The following is a 24,764-nucleotide window of genomic DNA, read 5'->3' as shown; positions in this document are numbered from 1 at the left end:
AGTTAATTTTTCCTCATAGTAGCTGGTAGGGTGCTATGTTTTGAATTAGGATGAGAAGAGCGCTGATAACATGCTGATGTTTTAATTGTTGCAGAGCAGTGTTTACACCAGGCCAAGGACTTTTCGGCTTCTTGCTCTGTCCTGCCAGCGAGCAGGCTGGGGGTGCAGCAGGAGCTGGGAGGGGACAGACCCAGGACAGCTGACCCAAACAGGCCAAAGGGGTATTCCATACCATCTGACGTCATGCTAAACAATATATAGGGGTGGCTGGCCGGGGGGGGGGGCGGCTGCTCGGGGATAGGCTGGGCATCGGTCAGCGGGTGGTGAGCAATTGCATTGTGTATCACTTGTTTCTTACACATTATTATTATTAATACTATTATCATTTTCACTATTATTATTATTATTGTTATTATTATATTCCTGTCTTAATAAACTGTCTTTATCTCAACTCACAGGCTTCACTTTCCCGTTTCTTTCCCCCATCCCAGAGAAGGAGGGGGGAGGGTGAGCGAAGGGCTGTGTGGTGTTTAGCTGCCAGCCGGGTTAAACCACAACAGTGATGGTGGTATTACGTAAGATATGGCAGGAGAGAACTCAAATTGCTCTTCAGAAATGCATCACGATTAGGGGAAAAGCTGTGCTGTTGCACGGGCAATGACTTCCTTCAGAGCCAGCATCACAGCCTTGTTTCTAAGACTGTAGATGATTGGGTTTAAGAATGGGTACAGGACAGTGTTCAGCAAAGCTACACTTCTGTTGGTCTCCAAAGAAACATGTCCTGTGGGACGTGCGTAGAGAGCAATGCAGCTTCCATAGGCAATGGCCAAGGTGGTGAGATGGGAAGAACATGTAGCAAAAGCTTTTTTCCTCCCAGAGGCTGCTGGCATTTGTAGAATACAGAGAAAGATGCTTGTGTAAGATGCCAGAGTTAAACACGAGGAAGACAGCACGATAAACAATATGAAAATCGAGTCTATTTTCCAAAGCAGGCTGGTGTCAGAACAGGAAAGTTGGAATAAGGGAGTGTTGTCACAAAAAAAATGCTCAATCTTGTTTGAACCACAGAAAGTGAGCTTTGAGAGCAGCACCAGGCGGTAACTCAAGAATGTGAAGCCCGTGACCCAAACAGCAGCAACCAGGTGGATGCAGAGCCGATGCTTCATGATGGCAGCATAGCGCAAAGGCTGGCAGATGGCAACGTAACGGTCAAAGGACATGACAACAAGGAGAGCAAACTCTGCAGCACCCAGGACAAAATAGAAAGAGGACTGGGCAAAGCAGCCACCGACTGAGATTGTTCTCCTGCCAGAGCTCAGAATCACCAACAATTTGGTGCTTGTGGAGGACGTAAACCAGATTTCCAGGAATGCCAGGTTGCCAGTGAAAAAGTACATGGGGGTTTGCAGGTGGTTATCCACACACACCAGGAAAATGATGGCTGCATTCCCCATCACCGTTGTCAGGTACATAAGTAGAAGGAGCAGGCAGAGAAATAGCTGTAGCCTTTGATCAAGCCCTGAGAAGCCTGAGAGGATGAATTCAGAAACGACAGTTCCATTGTCTGTTCACATGCCCAATTTCCATTCATCCTGCTGAGGCAGGAACATGGCAAAACCGAGTACAGTAATTTCATGGTCTGGACAGAAGGCTATCTCCTTCCTTCTCTCTTTCCTTGCTTGCAGGCTTCCCATACAACAGAGAGAGACTGGCTTTTCTGTTTCACATATCAGCTAGAGTACTCTGGGAATTTCTTGTCTTCTTTCCAACTTTGTCCATCAGCCACAAATGATTCTTTCTCAAGAACACAGGGCTAACAAGGGGTTGTTAGTGATTGCACCCCGTTCCTGGGAAAGTCCACATTCACTCAGAACAATTGCAAACATCCATCATAACAATGTTTCAAAAGGAAATCTCATGTACTGCACAAATACCTTCTATAACATAGGTGCTAAACCATCAATTCGAATATGTACATTGAAAGTTATTCTCTCTCCTCTTCAGTACTTGCCTTTTTGGACTAGCAACATCTGGGGATCCCTTGCTTGATTTCAAAATAAGAAAATTTCAAGTACATCTTTTGTAATGCCCTGATTACTTCTATGTCATCTTCCTTTGTTTCTTTAGGAAAGAGGGAAAATGGGGACCAAGTGTGGCTTACATTTTTTAGTACTCTTAATTAAGGCCAAAATTCATATGGTCCCACCAGGTCAGTGGAAACGGATCTGTCACACAATCTCATCTGACCTCATTCTGTGCCAAAATGCAGTTGTTTCCAAACAGTTGCTCTTCTCTCCTACTATCAAATGTCCTCACCTAAATGCCTTACTTTTCTGAGAGCTGGAAAAATCTTGTCATCTTCAAAAGTTTAAGGATGGTCCTTGTTGTACAAAGAGGAAGCGCCTAAAAAAAGCAAAGTGCCAAGTACTATTGTGTAGGCTTATATTTCAGTTGTCTAAAAGTCATATCCTGGAGGCTGAGCAATTTACCTTACTCCCATCCTGTCAATGCTGAGAGAGAGAAGAGCATCTGAAAGAGATCCCTCACCTTTATTTTGCATGGCAGTTCTAGTCTGGGACGACCCAGCCACGAGCACTTTCTCTTGTCTCCATTGACTGTTGGGGGAGCCTTGGGAGAACAAGTTCTCACAGGCACCAGGAGTGAAGTAGATGAAACTCTTTACTCAAGTCTCAAGTCTCTGATTATTTTAGTAAATTATTCTCTTCTGTAAATCAAACTACTCCTCTAACAGGAACATAAAGAAAACTAAAACAAAAACCACAAGAGAAATTGATTTAATGAAGATGGAAATTTTCCCCTTCACCTTTCCCTATGTGTTTAGACATAGAAAGGATCACAGCAGATGACTACAAAAAGAGAACACCTCAAAACGTAAAGGTGGAGGAGGAGATGATGGGTTAGAAGCCGTGAAGTGGTTTCTCTGTGGGCTGTATTGTCCCCTCAGAACCTGTCCCAGGACAGAATGGGTCCACTTAGGCAGTAAAATGGGAAGCTCAGAAACAGGGAGTACTCCATGTTTGCATGGACATTTCAGCCTGGGACTTGGGCTGCTCTTAGACCCCAAGTGCCCCTCCTTGCTCTTTGCCTCTAGACTGGCAAAGGGAAATCTCTGCACTGGCTTCATCTGGAAAACTTGTTGAGATTAACCCATTAGCTGTAATTGTTTTAGCAAAAGCTCAAGCCCAGTCACCAACAGCAATATGTTGTGGTTTAGCCCTGACAATCAGCTAAGCCCTGAGGGGATCTGATCAAAGACCATTTCCCATGCAATGAGGTAACATAAGAATGGGAGGCATTGATAGGAAACAAGTCCGGTCAGTCACATCGATCACAGAATCACAAAAACAAAAAGATTTGGGTTTGAAGGGACCTTAAAGATCATCTATTTCCAATTGCCCTGCCATAGGCAAGGACAACTTCCACTAGACCAGGTTGCTCAAAGCCCCATCCAACCTGGCCTTGATGAATTCCAGGGGTAAGGCACCCACACCTCCTCTGATCAATCAGTTCTAGTGCCTCACCACCCTCAGAGAAAATAATTTCTTCTGAATATCCAATCTAAATCTACCCTCTTTTATTTTAAAAGCTACCTCTGCTCTGACTGGAAATGCAGGTTGGGGAGACCCACTGGGCACAGCTGTTTGTGCTGCTGCTGCTAAGGACAAGAGATATGGATCCCGATCTGTCTCAGGAGCCTCACACTGAAATGTAGGTGCACGGGGTTCACATCCAAGCCTGATACATGAACTCCTTATCCTGGTGGTGATACTCAGGGACGAGGAGCACTCTTTTGTCAGCACTCTGGGAGGCAGTGCACAGCAGCTGTCCCAGTCCCTGTCTTTTCTACCTCCTGCAGCCACTGTCAATGAGGGACAGTCACCTTAAAGGCCTATGTCATGCTCTTCTGATCGTCATCAGATAAGGGAAGAGCTACCGATGCCATCTACGTGGACTTGTGTGAGGCTTTTGATATGGTCTCCTACAACACACTCCATTAAACTGGAGGAATACGGGTTTGATGGACTGACTGTTAGAGGGAGAAAAGAATTGAATAAATGGCCTCATCCAAAGAGTTATAGTCAATGTTTTAAGAACCAAGCGGAAACCAGTAAGGAGTGGTATCACTTAAGGGTTCATGCAGGGCCCTACTATTAATAACATCATTACCACCATGGAGAGTGAGATTGAGTACACCCTCAGCAAGTTTTCAGTTGACACCAGGCTGAGTGGTGCAGCTGACATGCAAGTGGGAAGGAATGCCATCCAGAGGGACCTAGACACACTTGACAAGTTTACTCATGAGAAACTCCTGAAATTCAGCAAGGCCAAGTGCAAGGTGCTACACCTAGGTAATGGAAAGCCCCACTCTCCATATAAATTTGGGGATGAATAGATTGTGAGACTGCCTGCTGAGAGGGACTTGTACTGGTGTACTCCAAAAGACAAAGATCTGGCTATCAGCTGGCAGTGTGCATTTGCAGTCCAGAAAGCGAACATCATGCATTGTATGAGAAGAAGAGAGACCAGCAGGTCGAGGGGGGTGATTGCTTTATTTGTCTCCTTCCTAGAGAGTCCCCACCAGCAGTACTGCATCCAGCTCTGGGATCCCCAATGCAAAAAAAAGGCATAGAGCTGTTAAGGTGGCTGCAGAGGATTGCCATGAAAATGATCAGAGAGCTGGAAGATTTCCCATGCAAAGAAAAGCTGAGAGAGTTGGGGTTGTTTAACCTAGAGAAGGCGCCTTCAGCAACAACGGAGGCCTTATTGCTGCCTTATTGCTGCCTTTTCATAGAATCACAGAATGGCTTGGTTTGGAAGGGGTCTCATCTAGTTCCAACCCCCCTGTAATAGGAAAGGATGCTACCCATTAGATCAGGTTGCCCAGGGCCTCATCTAACCTCATCTTGAACACCTCTATGAACAAGGCATCCACAAGCTTTCTGGGCAACCTGTTTCACTGCCTCACCACCCTCTGAGTGGAGAATTTCCTCCTAACCTCTAATCTAAATTTCCCCTCTTTTAGTTTGAAGCCACTCCCCTTTGTCCTGTCATTATCCAATTGAGCAAGGAGTTGCTCCCCATCTTTTTTATAAGTCCCTTTCAAGTACAGAAATCTGCAATGAGTTCCCCCCAGAGCCTTATGAGGGTCTGTAGTGACAAGACAAGGCGTCATGCTTTTGAGCTGTAAAAGCTGATTTAGATTGGATATAAGGAGATATTTTTACAGTGAGAGTAGTTAGACATTAGAACGTTTCCCAGAGAAGCTGTGGATTCCCCATCACTAGAAGTGTTCAAAGTCAGGTTGGAAGGGCCTTTGAACAACCTGATGTAGTGACAGATGCCCCTGCCCATGACAGAGGGATTGGATTGGATGATCTTAGAGTCCTGTTCCAGCACAAACCTTTCCAAGATTCTTTCATTCTTTGATTCTACTATTCCATGATCTAGTCATTGCTTGGGGTTTCAGAGAGTCCGAAGTTTCCATTTCCATATGTAGACTAGAAGTATATTTAGGAAAGTCCTGAACTTTATTTTTACACAATCTTTCATGTCTACAGACTAGGGAAAACAAAAAAACAAACAAAAAAAGTGGTTATAACTTGTGGGAGATGAGCTTCATTGGGTACAGCATGGAACTAGCAAACACTTAAGAGAGTGTGCTTTATTGATTATTAAGCTTTCTCATACTTTATTTTAGTTTGCTTGCAATTAAGAATCATACTTCTCTACCTGTGTGCAACCTGTTCTCTAAGGAAAGCAGGAGGGAGTTGGGACAGGGAACTACAAGGTGCAACTGCAGACTTGAGTGGAGAAGTCTGATGTCAGGAGAAGTGATGCAAGTCCTAGCGGATCAATGAGAGAAATGGTGCGAGACTGGGAGGAGAGGAGCAAGGTTGTCTGTACAGTGTCAAACTTCTCCTACCTGTCCAGACCTCCTTAAGAGACTCTGTGTCTTAAGAAAGGCTTTCTGTGCCTTAATAAGGCCCAAGGTGTAGTTGCAGACAAGTTTATCAACATCAGCTCCTGAGAGGAGACTGATGAAATCTCTCAGAAAGCCAAAGTCAGAAGCCAAACCCCAAAGTCCTTCAAAGCATTGATTGGTCCTGCTGAGGGCCATTACTGACAAAGCCCCATGGACTCCTTAGGGAAGGTAATTGGAGGCCATGATTACAGGTAGGCCAAGGCTCTGTGCAGGCGGCTCTGAGGCTGAGAAAATGCTGGCTTTGTTTCATCAAGCAGAAAGGCCAAGCCTTGCTTGCAGCTCTGGACAGAGAGGCCCTGCCCCTCATGTGGGGCTCTGGGCTCTTCCTCAGGCAGTGGCATGTGGGGTACGCAGTGCCAAGTGAAAGACATTGGTGTGACATCCCCTGGCCTCTGTCAGGAGTTGCAAAGAGGAGATGAGGCCCCAGTTGTATCATCTTGTTAAAAAACAATGTCTCCTCCTAGGCCTTGGTGGCAGGGAGACCTGCCATAGCCCAGGGGACAAGAGCTTGGCTTTCTTGGCTATGTCTAGCCTTGCCAGTGCCCTTGTGCATTGCCACCACTGGCTGTCCTATGCTGTCCCACACCTTTCCCTTTTTCCCTGTAGGCTACAAACATCCATCTTGCTTTCCTACCTGGCACTCACATGGGAATTGCTGTGCCTTTATTGACGTCTGTATCCTCTCCAGCTGTGCCCTGAAGCACAAACACATGGACTGATTACAGATTCCTTTCAGGTGTCCTCTGACACAATATTGCACACCCCTTCCACTCACTTATCTTCCCTCTCACGTCCACCCCCATCACCGAAGCTTCCCTTTGAAGCAGGTTTTCTCTCACATGCTGTTTCCCATGATCAAGGAAAGTTCCAACATCTCAGAAACAATACTTCACACATGGTTCCACACCCATCAGCCTTCCTGGGGCCTGCCAGCTGACCAGATGGAAGGAACCTCGCTATGATCTTCCAGGCCATGTGTCCTTCCTGCTGGCCTTTCAGCTCCTCAGAAAGACACAACTAAGCCACATGCCTGCTGCTCCCCAGTCATGTACTCAGGCACAAGAGACTTGACAACCCACAGTCAAGGCCACTATTTCATGGGCATTTCAGGTACTCGAGCAGAGGGCATCACACAAGCACCATGCCAGCCAGGTGCCTTCTGCTGGCCTGTGAGAGATGCTGGTAAATGTGAGCCTAAAAGCCCATCTGCCAGCCAGGAGTCAAGGGCTGACCTGGCAGCTACTTCAGAAAGATTGGATCTCCCACTCCCATGCACCTTCTCATGGCCTTTCAGCTTCTCTGGTGGACAGGGTAGACCCATGTGCAAGGTCTATTAGGTACAAGGGCAGGAGTGACTTTGAAATAGATTTACACTCTTTGCATGTCAGTGGCTCCCCAGTTCCTTATGACAGCTAACATGACACCCTCATAGAGCAGCCATGTGCCTGGAAGTGGCTTCTCAGGTCCTCAGGCAGAAGTGCCCTGACACCCACCTGCACAGCCATGGGCCTCCTGCTGCCTTCTGAGGTCCTGAGGCACAGCTGACCTCAGCAGAGCATCCCCACCCATCTCCTTCTTGAGTCCTATGACCTGACCTGATCCATGTCACCTCACCTGCCTCTTCCAAGACCAAGTGATTGCTGCAGGACATCCTAAGCCCTTCCCAGCCTCATGGGGCCAAAACCCATCACTTACATGATAGGAGTGTAGGAATGAGAGATTTGAGGATTAGCTGTTCAAGATAGAGTTTAGGGATTAGATCTTGCCTTCCAGGTTTAGGGACTGGGTAGAGTCTTAGAGGGAGAGTTGGGTGTTCTGCTTTGGGTACCCAGCCAGGGTTTAGGGTAGCATCTAAATTTTTGGTTAGGAATGTATTAAATGCTTTTTTATGGCATGGGGGTTGTTGTTAAGGCTGGCAATTTAATGCTAGGGATTAAGGTATATGGATTAGAGAGAGCAATAGGTTAAAAATAATGGAAACAGGTGATGTGGATGGGGCTGGACTTCAAAGTAGGATTTGAGGCTGGAGATTAGAGAAGTGGATTCCCTCAATCCACTTTTCAGGTTCCTGGTTAGAAATATAGCCAGGACATAACATGAATATTTTCCCAGTGAGTGTTGCAGAAGCATCAGCCTTACCTGAACCCTTATCACCTCTTCAAAATCTTTCCTTCTGTTAGCCAAGACTCTCTTCTCTTCCCCAGGTCTCCCATGTTTATTCTTCTGGCTTTCCCCTGACCTCCCCAAATGTGTCACCCTGTCAGGTGACCTCGCAGCCAGCATCCACAGGGCCACAAGGAGCTGTTGTGCTCTGAAGACCTCTTCCCTCCCCCTCTCCACCCCCCCCCCCCTCCCACCCCATTAGCACCGGGTGCAGGGGATGCCCTGCACAATCCCTCAGGTACTCTGCCTGCCAACCAGCTCATGCTTCAGAAGGCCTCCCACATGTCCAGACTCATTCTTCCTCATGCACCCTTAAGAAACTCCAGGGCATCCTGAAGCAAATGGCCACCCTGGTGTGGAAAAATGATTAAAGAACTGAAAATATATTTTAGGAACAAGTTGAGAACTGTACAGAGAAGTTGTTGCTGTGAAAGTCATAATGCCTAGCATTCCTTTATTCAGCTGTTTTCCTGGGGGACCATACCACCACGACAAGTCCATCTCTTTGCAATATCCATGAGAGCAGCTTTGGGAGAAGAGCTGAGCCTTCAGGCACTGCCCTCAGCACATCCCCTTTTATGCTGGAGATGCTGGTACGGAGCCAGCTGTGTTAGAGAAGTGCCCCTGGCCTGTCCCTGCCTGTGGACACAGGACTGCCCCACAGCAGCATGGTGAGCAAGCGACAAGAGCAATCAGTCCTCACAGCAACACAAGGGCTCTGAAGAGAGCATGGGAGGTGAAAGAGGGTGACTTAGGAAAGACCAAGCTGTTTGGCTCCCTGGCAGTGCTGTTGTGCCAGGATTCTTTTTCCCTCCACCTCTGCACACAGCCAAGTCCCCCTGCAGCTCCACCACAGGTCTCCAAGACAGGATCCCAGGCAAACTCGTCACTGCAGGAGCCATCCTTTTATATGTCCTTTAAATGAACCTTGTTTACACCAAGACTCAGAGTCACATGAAACATTAGAGGGAGAAATAGAAGAGGAAGAAACAGGATTTTTTCATAGACAAAATATATCACAATTTAAGTAAAGCAAAAAGAAAATGAAAATGCACACTATATATGCCTTCGCCTTTAATAAGTTATTTTATGAGTGATATGCAGAAGACAGGCAGTTTACTGCTTCTGAAAAACATCCCATCATCAGTTTCCACACTGCATTCTTCAGCTCCTGGTTCCTCATGCTGTAGATGAGGGGGTTCACTGCTGGAGGCACCACCGAGTACACAACTGCCAGCAAAAGATTGAGGGAGGAGGAGGACATGGAGGGGGGCTTCAGGTAGGAAAATATTGCAGTGCTGATGAACAGGGAGACCACAGCCAGGTGAGGGAGGCATGTGGAAAAGGCTTTGTGCCGTCCCTGCTGCGAGGGGATCCTCAGCACTGCCCTGAAGATCTGCACATAGGACAGCACAAGGAAAACAAAACATGCAAATAACAAACAGGCACTAACCACAAGAAGCCCAACCTCTCTGAGGTAGGCATCTGAGCAGGAGAGCTTGAGGATCTGGGGAATTTCACAGAAGAACTGGTCCAGGACATTGCCTTGGCAGAGGGGAAGTGAAAAGGTACTGGCAGTGTGCAGCGCAGCATAGAGAAAAGTACTGCCCCAGGCAGCTCCTGCCATGTTGACACAAGTTCTGCTGTCCATTATTGTCCCATAGTGCAGGGGTTTGCAGATGGCAATGTAGCGGTCATAGGCCATGATGGTGAGAAGAAAAAACTCTGCTGTGAGAAAGACAACAAACATGAAGACCTGGGTAGCACAACCTGCATAGGAAATGGCCCTGGTGTCCCAAAGGGAGTTGGCCATGGCTTTGGGGACAGTGGTGGTAATAGTACCGAGGTCGACGAAGGCGAGGTTGAGGAGGAAGAAGTACATGGGGGTGTGGAGGTGGTGGTCGCAGGCTATGGCTGTGAGGATGAGGCCGTTGCCCAGGAGGGCAGCCAGGTAGATGCCCAGGAAGAGCCCAAAGTGCAGGAGCTGCAGCTCGTGCGCGTCTGCGAATGGCAGGAGGAGGAACTCGTTGGGGAAGCTGCTGTTGGACATTTGCTGCCTCTGGGTATGGTTGGCTCTCCATGGAGGAATTTAAAGAGACATGTTAGATAGTGTTTTCTGAGTAAAACCTAAACCAGGTTTCACTGAAATCCTCATCCTCAATCCTGCATCCTCAACAAGACACACTGCCTCTTCCAGGGAAGAATACATGCTCCTGCCTGGAGCTCTTGTCTTGGTTTCCTAAGAGTGCCACAGAGATGAGGCTAATCAACTTCGCTCTCTGGAAGGGTCAGTACTGCCCTTTAGGTACATGGTAAAGGGCAGCAGGAATGATCCATTTTCCTTGTTCTTCCTGTCCTCCATGGTAGCAGAACGGAAGCAGGTACTCCAGAGAGTGCTTTTCATTCAGGTAGCGTAGGCATTGGTCTTCCCTCTCAAGAATCTCCCTCAAAGATGTCCTCAGGGAGCTGTGGAGCTGTGAGCAGCCTGCCCCAGGCACCAGCCTCTGGGCATCAGCAACACCCTGCCCTGCCCTTCCCTGCCCTGATCAGGGGGCTCCTTCCATCACAGCTTCTCCCCACAGCGCCGTGGGCAGCTCCCCAGGCAGGCTGGGTGCTGAGCCTGGCAGGCGGCAGAGGCCCTGCCCCGGCACACAGCCCCTGGGGCACAGCAGGGACCCTTCTCTGCACCACAGCCCTGGCCATCCCTGCCTGCACCCTGGCTGCACAGCTTGCAGCCAGAACCGCAAGAAGAAATCCTCATGTCCTGTCCCTCTGACAGCTTTGGCAGATAATCCCTGCTCTAGCGGTTTTCACTCCCCTCTTATACAAAAAAACTCTGAGAGTTCTTCTGAGAGCTCCCAAAGGCTGTGGGATTTGCCAGCAAATCTGGAGATGGCACCAGGAACAACAGCTGTGCTGCCCTGCAGCCAGAGACTTACCCTGTTCAGGGCTGGGAAGATTTCTCCTGCAGTGAGCTCTCAGCAGCCCCCCTCCACACTGCCTTTAACATCTCCCTCCCTTCTCTCAGCTGCCCTTGTCCCCTGCACGCAGTGCCCCCAGCCCTGCTGCGCTGGGCAGAGGAGCTGCTCGTGGGCAGAGCTGTCTCTCTGCAGCGCTGCCCGCTTGCCAGGAGCTCCCCTTGGGCCCAGGAGCCCAGCCCAGCTCAGCAGCACAGGGAGCTCTTGACAAGTCCCTGGGCCTTCAGGGGAATCAACTTTGAAACAGACTGAAGTAATCATTTATATTCCTTCCCTCCACTGGAGAGGGACCACTGCCCTTCCTCATTTCAGAAGAGGTATGATGTCCAAGGATCACCTTTCCATGTCCTGGTTTCAGGCAGAACACCCACCCAAGGGTCTCCCTCCCCCTGCCAAGGGAAGGATTTCAGCTGAGTCAAACCAGGCATCTCATACTTTATTTGCAGTCCAGAGGCTAGAAGGGGGCTTAGCTGCCTCTCCCATGCCTCACAGAAGCCCACAGGAGTTGGGATTCCTCTTGTCTTGGTTCAGGTGGGCACAAATCAGGCAGCTGTATGTCAGCTGCTTGTCTCAGCTCCCAGCACATTGAATGGAGACAGAGGCCAGGAGGGAGCTGTTCAGATGCAGACACCAGGTGACATTGGAGATGCCAGAGTGACATTTGAGTGACATTTGACGTGCCAAATTCCTCTGGGTCATAGAGATTTTATTATTGCATGTCCGATATAATATAGCTGTAGGCATTGCTCAATAGGAAAGAAATAAAAGGCTAGCTATGACCTGGTTGCCATCACTGAAACCTGGTGGGACCACTTCCATGACTGGAGTGCTGCAATGACTGGTTATAGGCTCTTTAGAAGAGACAGGCAGCACAGAACGGGTGGTGGTGTGGCTCTCTATATTAGAGAGTGTTTTGATGTTGTGGAACTCGAGTCTGGGAATGATAATGCTGAGTCCTTATGGGTTAGGGTCAGCGGGAAGGCCAAGAAGGAAGGAATCCTGGTGGGGATATCTTATAGACCGCCAAACCAGGATGAGGAGAGGGAGAGGTGTTCTACAAGCAGACTTTGAGGTGTTCAGGACACTGGTTAGCAGAGTCCCTTGGGAGGCAGTTCTGAAGGGCTATTGCTGTTGAAGATAGCAAAAAATGTTTTTATAAATGCATAAACACAAAAAGGAGGACTAAGGAGAATCTCCATCCTTTGCTGGATGTTGGGGGAAACTTAGTGACAAGAGATGAGGAAAAGACTGAGGTCCTTAATGCCTTCTTTGCCTCTGTCTTTAGCAGCAAGACCAGTTGTTCTCTGGGTACCCAGCCCCCTGATCTGGTGGAAGGGGATGGGGAGCAGAATGTGGCCCTCATAATCCACGAGGAAATGGTTGGCGACCTGCTAGAGCACTTAGATGTATGCAAGTCAGTAGGGTCAGATGGGATCCACCCAAGTACTGAGAGAACTGGCGGAAGAGCTGGCCAAGCCACTTTCCATCATCTATCATCTGTCCTGGCTATCAGGGGAGGTCCCTGTCAACTGGCGGCTAGCGAACGTGATGCCCATCTACAAGAAGGGCCGGAGGGTAGACCCGGGGAACTATAGGCCTGTTAGTTTGACCTCAGTGCCAGGGAAGCTTATTGAACAGGCTATCTAGAGTTTCATCACACGGCACTTGCAGGGAAACCAGGTGATCAGGCCCAGTCAGAATGGGTTTATGAAAGGTGGGTCCTGCTTAACATACCTGATCTCCTTCTATGACAAAGTGACGTGCTTAGTGGATGATGGAAAGGCTGTGGATGTGGTCTACCTTGACTTCAGTAAGGCTTTTGACACCTTTTCCCACAGCATTCTCTTGAAGAAATTCTCTGCTCATGGCTTGGACTGGTGTACACTTTGTTGGGTTTGAAACTCACTGGCTAGCTGGCCCCAAAGTGTTGTGGTGAATGAAGGACTCCACTAGTAACCAGCAGTTGGAGGCCGGTCACTAGTGGAGTCCTCCAGGGCTCAGTACTGGGGCCAGTTCTCTTCAATATCTTTATCGATGATCTTGATGAGGGGATCGAGAGCACCCTCAGTATGTTTGAAGATGACACCAAGTTAGGTGTGTGTCGATCTCCCTGAGGGTAGGAAGGCTCTGCAGGAGGATCTGGATAGGCTGGACAGATGGACTGAGGTCAACTGCGTGAAGTTCAACAAGGCCAATTGCCAGGTCCTGTGTCTGGGGCGTAACAACCCCAAGCAGCGCTACAGGCTGGGAGATGAGTGGTTGGAAAGCTGCCTGACGGAGAAGGACCTGGGAGTACTGGTTGATAGTCGGCTGAATATGAGCCAGCAGTGTGCTCAGGTGGCCAAGAAGGCCAACAGCATCCTGGCTTGCATAAGAAGCAGTGTGGCCAGCAGGTCTAATGAGGTGATTGTCCCCCTGTACTCGGCTCTGGTGAGGCCGCACCTTGAGTACTGTGTTCAGTTTTGGGCCCCTCACAACAAGAAGGACATGGAGGTGCTCGAGAGAGTCCAGAGAAGGGCAACGAAGCTGGGGAGGGGTCTGGAGAACAAGTCTGACGAGGAACGGCTGAGGGAGCTGGGGTTGTTTAGCCTCAAGAAGAGGAGGCTCAGGGGAGACCTTATTGCACTCTGCAGGTACCTTAAAGGAGGCTGTAGCGAGGTGGGCGTTCGTCTATTCTCCCACGTGCCTGGTGACAGGACAAGGGGGAATGGGCGAAAGCTGCGCCAGGGGAGGTTTAGGTTGGATTTTAGGAAAAAACTTCTTTATGGAAAGGGTTGTTAGGCATTGGAATGGGCTGCCCAGGGAAGTGGTTGAGTCACCATCCCTGGAGGTCTTTAAAAGTCGTTCAGATGGAGAGCTTAGTGATATGGTTTAGTGGAGGACTTGTTAGTGTTAGGTCGTAAGTTGGACTAGGTGATCTTGGAGGTTTCTTCCAACATAGAGGATTCTGTGATTCTGTGGTAATGTCAGTTATTACAGGAATTGTCAATATTCTGTGTGTCTGTGTGTGTGTGTATGTTTATTTCAACTTTCTTTTTTTTAATTTGACTCATTTTGCAGATTAAAATTGTATTATTCATCCCATTTCCATTTCAGTATCTACACGTTCAGCATTGTTCAAAGACTCTGCACACAATGAGCCAGGCTCTCTGTGAACATAAACAAAAGAAAGGAGCCTGCACTGCCTTCTTTGTCTGACATCCTTCCTCTGAGACCTGGTCTGGATCTGCAGGGGCAGTGCCTGTGTGCAGGGGTGCTGAGGAAAAGAGCCCCATCCCAGCAGCACGGCCAGGGAGCAGCAGCGCTTGGTGCCTGCAGAGCTGCTCTCTTGCCACTGCCGCCCTCTCCTGCTGAGCCCTGCTGGTGGGGTCAGGCCCAGCTGCTCCTGTAGCTTGGTGCCAGTGCTGCTGTGGGGCTGCGCTGGGACTGCAGGCAGGGACAGGCAGTGGGCACGGCAGTGGCACAGCTGGCCTCCACTTGCTGCAGCACTTCCCTCCTAAGAGGGGATCTCCTCCGGGCACTGCCTGAAGGCTGAGGCCTTCCTGCAAAGTTGCTGTCAAGAACAAGCCCAAGGAAGAGACTCCAAAGAGGCTCTGTGCTTTGCTGCTTTCCAGATGGGCTTGGTGTGGTGAGAGCAGAGTCCCAGCATGGAGTTTAGGGATCTGGGGCTGGTTCACAAGTTCCCTGTTAGTTGCTAGTGGATATTCAGCTGATGAATATTTCTAATTCCTAGACACTTGGGCTCCACAGAACATGATGGTGCTGATGGCAGATGAGTTTTTTTGTTTGTTTGTTTGTTTGTTCCCTGGAGGGAGCCAGGAGCTTCCAGGAGAGCCCAGGTGATCTGCAGGGGCAATATGAGCCTGGGAGACAACCGCAGAGCGTGAGCCTGTCCAAGGTGGACTGACCAGAGCTCAAGTGCTCCATGTGGTGTGAGCAGGCAAAGGAGAGATCTGCAGCCCCAGGGCATGCAGCAGCCCCAGCAAAAGAGTCTGGCGAGTGAATTGTTCCAGCCCTGGGGCAATGGCAGTGACCCCATGAGCTGGGTCTGCCTCCCAGCCTTCCCAGCACGGCCCTGCAGAGTGCCCCTGTGCCCTGGGCACCACAGCCCCCTCGCTCTGCAGAGCAGCACCGCCAGCTGGGGCTGGGGCTGGGGCTGGGAGGACGCTTCCCCTGAGTGTCTTCTAAGCCAGCTTCAGGCACATGGCTTCTGGACGTGAGCATACTCCTCAGTGTGCACAGGGAGCTGAGAGACCACCAACAGGCACAGGGCTGAAACATTGCCTGCAAGATCCCTCCTGCCCTCGCACCCCACAGGAGTGGCATGGAACTGGCTCCTGTGCGCCAGAGAGGCTGGGAGTCCAGCAGCAGTGCCATGGGCTTGAAGGATCACAACCAGCTCACTTCTACCTGGGCAGATTCTGGCCCAGGAAGGGGGTGTTTTGTAGGTATGGTATTAGGAGGGCAGTGGTGCCTCAGAAGCTCTAAGTCCAGTAGGAAGCAAATGGCTGTTAAATGGCCTGTGAGTTGACTTCTTTCTGAAGTAGCTGACAGGTCATCCCTTGACTCCTGGCTGGGATCTGTGAGCCTAAAGGAGGCTCACATCTGCTGGTCTCCATGATAGGCCAGCAGATGCGCTTGCTTTGCACATAGTTTGTGAGATCCTCTCTTCCTAAGTACCTGGTAGGCCCATTGAGGAAGAGGTCTTGAAGAGGTGTTGTCATGTCAGAGGTTTCAGCTTTTGCCTCATTCATCCTTCAGGGCTGCTTTCAGTTTTCTACACAGAGGGGGCCACTGCCTCCCAGATGCCTGGGGGAACACAAAGCCTTCACAAGGCCATGGAAGAAGTTACCCTGAGTCCATAGGAGCCATTCTGGAACCAAAACGTGTAGGCAGGAAGTGCACTTTTGTGGTGTTGCAGAGCTGCTGAGCACATTGTGCAGGGTGCTCCGACAGCCTTTGTGTCCTTCTCCATGCTGGCTTAGGAGCTGCTTCTTTCTCAGGAACAGAGCAGCCAACAGAGGTGAGACACATACTCTGAGTTCATGAAAGCCATCAGAAAGCTGCCCCTAAGAAGATGACTGATATGGGGAAGGCAGGAGGAGCCTGGCCAGGAGAGATGTGAGATTTGGGGGAGGAAAGAGGAGCTTGGACAGCAGACGCTAATGATTTTGGAGAGGTAAGAATATTCAGGTAATGTTGATCTCACCATAAAGCTGACTTAAAGCAGTCATGTGAGGCCCTTACCCTATTTTAACTTGTTACGTTAATACCTAAGTCTAAATGCCTAAATGAGGAGATGGGTGGGAATGCTCTGATGAGCTCAGCTCTACCTCAGGATCTCCTGCCCCAGCAGGAAGAATGTGACTGTGGAAGGGACTGTGAGGTCACCTCTGTCTCTGCAGTTGATAGGGCAGCAGCAGGAACGTGTCACGGAAAGGGACTGTGAGGTCACTTCTGTCTGAAGTAGCTGGCAGGTCACACTTTCACCTAGGAACTGTACTTTTTGGCTGACATCTGCAAGTGGTCCTGGTAGTCCAGCAGAAGGCACCTAGTTGGCATGCTGACTGTGGGATCCCCTCTGCCTACACGCCCAGGAGGACTCATACAGAAAGAAGGCCTGAATATGGGTCGTACTGTCCCTTCTGCTCGAGTACTGAGTGGACAGCAGGCGGCACAAGGCTTGGTTGTGTCTACACAAGAAGCTGCAAGGCCAGCAGCAGGACCATGATTTGGAGGATGCTGGTGAGGTGACTTCTGGCTGGCTGGCTGACAGGCCGCAAGAAGGCCGATGGGTTGGGATGCCTACTTTAGGAGTGGTTTCCACCCTGATGGAGCTTTCTTTGGTAGTAGGAAAGAGCAGGAGAGAAAAAACTGCCACAAAGTACACATTGGAAGGTTGGCACTGGCCATGAAGAGGAAGAAATGTCCCTCAAAGGGTTGTGCTGTTGTGCCACAGGTCATCCAAAGAGTGTCTGTGATCAGACCATGGCTTTGTGTTTCAAGGAACAGCTGGTGAGGGTTGACAAGACATCAGTGAAACCACGGAAATGCTGGGATGAGAGCAATGTGGTGAACAGAGATGGGTGTCTGCAGCCTTCAAGGAAATAGGGCAAAGTGTGGGGCAGCATAGGGAAGCCTGGAGAGGACAAAGAGGTGGGTGCTGGCAAGAAGAGAAGGCCCCAGCAGCCCTGACATTTTTGTCCCCTTGGACAGAGCTTCTGAGGAGATGAGATATAGTCATTGCAAGGGGGCTCATTGTTTTCTTGAGACCCTGTGCAGAGGCAGGGAGGTGTCATACCGCTGTTCTTCTCAGGGCATCACACTGCCCACCACATCCCACAGACCCCCAGGAAAAGCCCTGAGCCAGACATGGGGGTGCAGGATCTTCCCTCCCAGTGGCTGGAGTCAGGACCTGGCCCTTTTACTTCACCACTACAAACCCAGAGTTTTCTCAGCACGGTGCTTTGCCTATCTGTAAGCATGGCCTCCAATTTTCTGCCCTAACAAGTCCCTGAGGAGAATCTCTTGGTAACAGCCCTCAGTGGGGCCCATTAATACTCCAAGTCACTTCAACTTTTCCTTCTGACTTTACTTTCTCGAGCAATTGCATCATTCTCCTCTCAGTACCTCAGGTTCACAGGCTGAGCACCAAAATCCACCATGGAATTTATTAAAATGCAGAAACTCCTAAGGAACCATATGTCTTCCATAGTTTTATTCAAGTCTTCAAGACTTGGACAAATAATTGGAGAGTTTTCATGGTGTAGTTAAGGGGGAAGATTTCAAAAAACACCTCATAAAAATCTTTTCTCATTTTAAAAGCTGAATTTTGTTGCATTTCAGCTTTGAGCATCTTTCTTCAATTGATATTAATCCAGGGCTTCTCCTATGGAGACGTCCACAGGGAGGAAAAGCAGACTCTTGAGGTCTGACAGTGCATGGACAACCTTGCTCCTCTCCACCCCAACCCTGACATTTCTCTCATTGGCCACCTGGCACTTGCATCACTTTTCCTTACACCAGACTTCTGCACTGAAGTCTGCAGCTGGATGTTACAGCCCCTTTGCACCAGCTCCCACCTGCTTTCCTTAGAGACCTGGCTGCACACAGGCACAGAAGGGTTTTTCCTCATTTTCAAACAAACAACAGGAAAACATGCAGCAATTTTCCAAACAGCAAAGCAAGCACCTCATCTGGAATGTCTTCAGTGGGGTTTACCTTCCCATAAGGATGACTGTAAATTAAGCACTTTATATTGATTGATAGGAAATTATAAGTATTAAGATTAACCTGGCAGGCACCTGAGCACCACACAGCTCACCCTCACCCCCCAAAAGCTCACGTGTTGAGGTAAGGACAGTTTGATAGGACAGAAAAAAGAGAGAGAATAATGATGATGATGATAATAATAATAATAATAGGTACAAAGCAAGCATGCACAATGCAATTGCTCACCACCTGCTGAACGATGCCCAGCCTGTGCCTCTGCAGTGGCCCCGTTGACCACGGCCAGCCTGCATCAGGATCCAGTGTGCCTGTCTCTTGACCTTATTTTTTTCAGTGCAAAATCATATTTCAGAAGGATTTGGTACATGTTCTTCCCTTTCTCAAGAACAGCCTCTGCTTTCTAACCCCACATAATGATGCCATCAATGTACTGCTGGTTTTCAAGAGCTTCCCCTGCTCCAGGGCGGTCTGAATCAGTCCATGGCATATAGTAGGGCTGTGTTTCCACCCCAGGGCAGTTGATTTCAGGTGGACTGGACTCCCCTCCAAATTAAAGCAAACTGTGACCTGCATGCTGCTGGCAAAGGAATGGAGAAAAATGCTTTAGGTATATCAATTGTGGCATAGCAGTAGGATGCCTTTGACTCCAGTTTGTATCGATGGGAGATATCATCAGGGATGCTGGGGATAAGGTACGGGATGACATGCCATCCCACTCATGCCAGCTGAACACCAGAGCCAGCAAAGGATGCCCAGAGCCTAGAGAGGGAACAGAGCTTAACAGGAGAGCTCCCGCAGGCCCAGATGGATGAGTTAAAGTTGCCCCATCCAGAAAGGCAAACGCATTGGGAGCCCAACTCAAATGCCTCTATGTAAATGCACGCAGCATGGGGAATAACCAAGGGGAACTGGAGGTGTGTGTGCGGTTGCAGGGTTATGATCTCGTTGCAATGACTGAGACATGGCGGGACATCTCCCATGACCAGAATGTGGCCATGGACAGCTTTGTGATTTTAGTGAGGACAGGCCAGGAAGGCGAGGTGGTGGAGTTGCTCTTTATGTCAGTGAGCAACTGGAATCTATGCAGCTCTGCCTAGGTGGGGACAAAGTGCACGTCGAGAACCTATGGGTGAGGATCAAAGGACAGGCCAACAGGGGTGACAGTGTGGTGGGTGTTTACTACAGGCCACCGGATCAGGAAGAGGAAGTGGATGAGGCCTTCTACAGGGAGCTGCAAGTTGTGTCACGTTCTCAGGCCCTGCTTCTTATGGGGGACTTAAACCACCCAGATATTTGCTGGGGAGACAACACAGCCCAGAACAAATGGTCCAGGAGGTTACTGCAGACGATTGTGAATAACTTCTTGATACAGGTGGTAGGTAAGCCAACAAGGAGAAGGGCGCTGCTGGACTTGGTGCTAGCAAACAGAGATGGTCTAGTTGGAAACATGAAGGTTGAGGGCAGTCTCGGCTGCAGTGATCATGATATGTTGGAGTTCAAGATCCTGCGAGGAGGAATCAGGGCAAAAGGAGGACTGCAACCCTGGATTTCAAGAGAGTTATCTTTGACCTCTTCGGGGACCTAATTGGAATAATCCTCTGGGCCAGGGCCCGAGGGGAAAGGGGGTCCAGGAGAGCTGGCTAATATTCAAGCACCACTTCCTCCAACCTCAGGGTTGGTGCATCCTTACAAGAAAGAATTCGAGGAAGGGAACAGGAGAACTGCATGGATGGGCAAGGAGGTCTTGGGAAAACAAACAGAAGAAGAAAACGTACATGATGTGGAAGAAGGAACAGACGACTTGGGTTGAATTTAGGAACATTGTCAGAGAATGCAGGGATGCAATGAGAAAGGCCAAGGCCCAGTTAGAATTAAATTTAGTGAGAGACATCAGGGATAACAGGAAGGGCTTCTTCAAATACATCAGCAGCAAAAGGAAGACTGAGGAAAATGTGAGTGCTCAGCTAAAGGAGGTGGGTACCTTGGTGATGGCGGATACAGAGAAGGTGGAGTTACTGAATGCCTTTGTTGCTTTGGTCTTCACTGCTAAGGCTAGAACCCAAGCACTACTGAGCCTGGAAACAAGAGGGAAAACCTGGAGGGAAGAAGACTTTCCTCATGTTGAAGGGGATTGTCTTAGAAGTTATTTAGGCAAGGTAGACACCCAGAAACCTATGGATCCCAATGGGATGCACCTGAGAGTGTTGAGGGAACTGGCAGGCGTTATTGCTGAGCCACTCTCTATCATCTTCAAAATGTCTTGGAGGACAGGAGAGGTGCTTGAGGACTGGAAGAAAGCCAACATTACTCCAGTCTTCAAGGAGGGCAAGAAGGAAGGCCCAGGCAACTACAGGCCGGTCATCCTCACCTCCATCCCTGGAAAGGTGATGGAGCAGCTCATCCTTGAGGCCATCTCTAAGCACATGGAGGAAAAGAAGGTGATCAGAAGCAGTCACCATGGATTCATCAAAGGGAAGTTGGGTTTAACCCACCTGGTAGCCTTCTACAATGAGATGACTGGATGGATGGATGGATGAGGGGAGAGCAGTGGATGTAGTCTACCGTGACTGCAGCAAGGCTTTTGACACTGTCTCCCATAACATCCTCCTGGGCAAGCTCCGGAACTGTGGGATCCATGAGTGCACAGTGGGGTGAATCGAGAACTGCCTGGATGGCAGAGCTCTGTGTTGTGCTCAACAGTGTCAAGTCTAGTTGGAGGTCTGTGGCTCGTGGTGTCTCCCAGGGGTCAGTACTGGGTCCAGTGCCATCCAACTTATTCATCAATGATCTAGATGAAGGGACAGAGTGCACCCTAAGCAAGTTTGTGGATAATACAAAGCTTGTCAAAGTGGTTGACACATCAGAGGCCTGTGCGGCCACTCACAAGGACCTGGACAAGCTGGAGAGATGGGCAGAGAGGAACCTCACGAGGTTCAACCAGGGCAAGTGCAGGGTCCTGCACCTGGGAAGGAACATCTCTGGGCACCAGTACAGGTTGGGGGCTGACCTGCTGAAGTGCAGCTTTGCGGAGAGGGACGTGGGGGTCGTGGTGGAAAAGTTAGCCATGAGCCAGCAATGTGCCCTTGTGGCCAAGAAGGCCAATGAGATCCTAGCCTGCATCAGGAGGAGTGTGGACAGCAGTTCAAAAGAGGTGATCCTCCCCTTCTGCTCAGCCCTGGTGAGGCCACACGTGGAGTACTGCGTCCAGTTCTGGGCTCCCCAGTACAAAAGGGATGTAGAACTTCTAGAGAGGGTCCAGCGCAGAGCCACAAAGATGATTAAGGTATTGGAGCATCTGTCCTGTGAGGAAAGACTAAGCAAGCTGGGTCTGTTTAGCCTAGAGAAGAGGAGACTGAGAGGGGATCTTATCAGCCTTTATAAATACTCGAGGGGACAATGTAAAGTGGATGGGGCCAAACTCTTCTCAGTGGTGGTGAGTGATAGGACAAGGGGTAATGGGTATAAATTGAATGACAGGAGATTTCATTGTCATATGAGGAAGAACTTCTTTACAGTTTGGGTGACAGAGCACTGGGACAGACTGCCCAGAGAGGCTGTGGAGTCTCCTTCTTTGGAGATATTCAAAATCCACCTAGATGTGGTCCTGTGTAACATGCTCTAGGTGAGCCTGCTTGAGTAGGGGGGTTGGACTAGATGATCTCTGGAGGGCCCTTCCAACCACAACCATTCTGTGATTCTGTGAAATAAATAAAAAGATGTTGTGTTGTTGTTCTTCTCGGTGTGTAAGAAGTCTTCATTTTCAGAATTTTGTAGCTTGTCTAGAAGATTTATGATTGTTTTCATAGGTCTGGGACATGTCCCAGCAAGATGAGGAAGTTCCCTCTATGCAAATATAAATTTATATAGATATTTCCAAAAATGCATGTCCTCCCAATAACATAAATGGAGGTATTATATCGCCCAAACATATTTATCTTGGCATATCTCGCATCTACGTTTCATATTTAAATGGATTTGAGAGCAATAAAGTCTTTAGAGGTTGAACAGATCCTGCCTTTACTTCTTTGCCATTGGGCTACAGCTGCTAGCAGTTTCCTCATATCGTCTCTGTTTATGACCCAGAGGAATCTGACACCACAAATGTTACTCAAATGTCACTCTGGCACCTCCAATGTCACCAGAGGTCTGCATCTGAACATCTCCCTCCTGCCTTCCACCTCCATTAAATGTGCTGGCAGCTGAGACACGCAGCAGACATGCAGATGTCTGGTTTGTGCCCACCTGAACAAAGGCAAGAGGAATCCCGGCTCCTGTGGGCTTGTGTGAGGCATGAGAGGCAGCTGAACCCCTTCTAGCATCTGGACTGCAAAAAAAGAAAGAGATGCCTTGGTTGACTCAGATGAAAAACTTCCCTCATCAGGGGGAAGGCAGATCCCTCCCTGTCCTTGTGTGAGTGTTCTGCTTAAAACCAGGACATGGAAAGGTGATTTCTGGACATCATACTTTTCCTGATATGAGTAACGACAGTGCTGGAAATGAGTTTCCTTCGCCAGTGGAGGGAAGGAACATTAGTGGTTGCTTCAGTCCGTTTCAAAGCCGATTCCCCTGGAGGTCCAGGGACTTCTGAAGAACTCCCTGTGCTGCTGAGCTGGGCAGAGCTCCTGGGCCCAAGGGGAGCTCCTGGCAAGCGGGCAGCGCTGCAGAGAGACAGCTCTGCCCAGGAGCAGCTCCTCTGCACAGCGCAGCAGGGCTGGGGGCACTGCCTGCAGGGGACAAGGGCGGCTGAGAGAAGGGAGGGAGATGTTAAAGGCAGTGTGGAGGGGGGCTGCTGAGAGCTCACTGCGGGAGAAATCTTCCCAGCCCTGAACAGGGTAAGTGTCTGGCTGCAGGGCAACACAGCTGTTGTTCCTGGTGCCATCTCCAGATTTGCTGACAAATCCTGCAGCCTGTAGGGATTTTTCAGAAGAACCCTCAGAGTTTCTTTGTATAAGAGACGAGTGAAAACCTTCAGAGCAGGGATTACCCGGCAAAGCTCTCAGAGGGACAGGACATGAGGGTTCCTTCTCACGAGGCTGGCTGCAGGCTGTGCAGGCAGGGTGCAGGCAGGGATGGCCAGGGCTGTGGTGCAGAGCAGGGTCCCTGCTGTGCCCCAGGGGCTGTGTGCCGGGGCAGGGCCTCTGCCGCCTGCCAGGCTCAGCACTCAGCCTGCCCGGCGAGCTTCCCATGGAGATGCGGGGAGAAGCTGCAGGTGGAAGGAGCCCCCCAGCAGGGCAAGGCAGGGCAGGGTCCTGCTGGTGCCCAGATGCTACTGCCTGGGGCAGGCTGCTCAGAGCTCCACAGCACCCCCAGGGCATCTTTGTGGGAGATTCCTGAAAGGCAAGAACAACACCTCCTGTGCCTGAAGGGAAGGCAGTCTCTGAGGTCTCTGCTTTAATCTTCCTGCTTTTCGAGGGCAGTCGGGATGATAATGGTTTTGTCAGGATTGTAGAAGAGACTGAAACTCAAAGAGCATTACACTGAAAGAGACCTGTAGGTCTTTGAGGAACCTCACAAACTCGCTCCACACTCTTTAGTCTACAGACAGCACCAACACCACCTTCATTGTTTCTTGTGGGATTGTTGGAACTCCCTCTCAGCACCTTTAAATAGGGAGATGCCTCTGGCCAGTGGACGCCTGAGATTCATCCCTGGTGCTCTTTACCATATACTGTACGGCAGTACTGACTCCTGCTGAGTCTACAGAGGATCTGCATGGTCTCTGTGGCACCCTTAGGCAGAGAAACCCAGAGCTCCAGGCAGGAGCAAGTCTTCTTCAGATGAAGATGCAGCGAGGATGCAGTCTTGGTGAGGAGGTTTCTGTGAAATATGGTTTAGGTTTTGCTCAGAAAAGTCTCTCTAACTTGTCACTGTCCATTCCCCCATGGACAGCCAACCATGCCCTGAGGCAGCAAATGTCCAACAGCAGCTTCCCCAACGAGTTCCTCCTCCTGCCATTCGCAGACACACGCGAGCTGCAGCTCCTGCACTTCGGGCTCTTCCTGGGCATCTACCTGGCTGCCCTCCTGGGCAACGGCCTCATCCTCAGCGCCATAGCCTGCGACCACCACCTCCACACCCCCATGTACTTCTTCCTCCTCAACCTTTCCCTCCTTGACATCGGCTGCATCTCCATCACACTCCCCAAAGCCATGGCCAATTCCCTCTGGGACACCAAGACCATTTCTTTCTTCAGTTGTGCTGCCCAGGTCTTTATGTTTGCTGTCTTTATTCTAGCGGAGTTTTACCTTCTCACCATCATGGCCTATGACCGCTACATTGCCATCTGCAAACCCCTGCAATACGGGACCATCATAAGTGGCAAAACCTGTGTCAACATGGCAGCAGCTGCCTGGGGTAGTGGGTTTCTCCATGCTGTGCTGCACACTGCC

General features: G+C 49.8%; 2 protein-coding genes across 2 annotated transcripts; both read right to left on the bottom strand.

The window, feature by feature from the left end:
- Positions 1-626: 626 nt before the first annotated feature.
- On the bottom strand, positions 627-1,977 carry LOC136788492 (olfactory receptor 6E1-like). Its single transcript, XM_066987045.1, has one exon. The coding sequence runs from the start codon at positions 1,470-1,472 to the stop codon at positions 627-629; it is 846 nt and encodes a 281-aa protein (XP_066843146.1). The 5' UTR covers positions 1,473-1,977.
- Positions 1,978-9,254: 7,277 nt separating this feature from the next.
- LOC136788491 (olfactory receptor 14A16-like) lies at positions 9,255-10,217 on the bottom strand. Its single transcript, XM_066987044.1, has one exon. It carries the CDS (start codon positions 10,215-10,217, stop codon positions 9,255-9,257), a length of 963 nt encoding a protein of 320 aa, XP_066843145.1.
- Positions 10,218-24,764: the final 14,547 nt, after the last annotated feature.

This window comes from Anser cygnoides, chromosome 38, assembly GCF_040182565.1.
Source record: "Anser cygnoides isolate HZ-2024a breed goose chromosome 38, Taihu_goose_T2T_genome, whole genome shotgun sequence".
Taxonomy (NCBI): Eukaryota; Metazoa; Chordata; class Aves; order Anseriformes; family Anatidae; genus Anser; species Anser cygnoides.
Note: the sequence above shows the minus strand (reverse complement) of the source record. Positions and strands in the feature narration are given on the sequence as shown.

Excerpts from the sequence above, each read along its gene's own strand:
- LOC136788492 (XM_066987045.1), bottom strand. The coding sequence starts at position 1,472 with ATGTACCTGACAACGGTGATGGGGAATGCAGCCATCATTTTCCTGGTG.
- LOC136788491 (XM_066987044.1), bottom strand. The coding sequence starts at position 10,217 with ATGTCCAACAGCAGCTTCCCCAACGAGTTCCTCCTCCTGCCATTCGCA.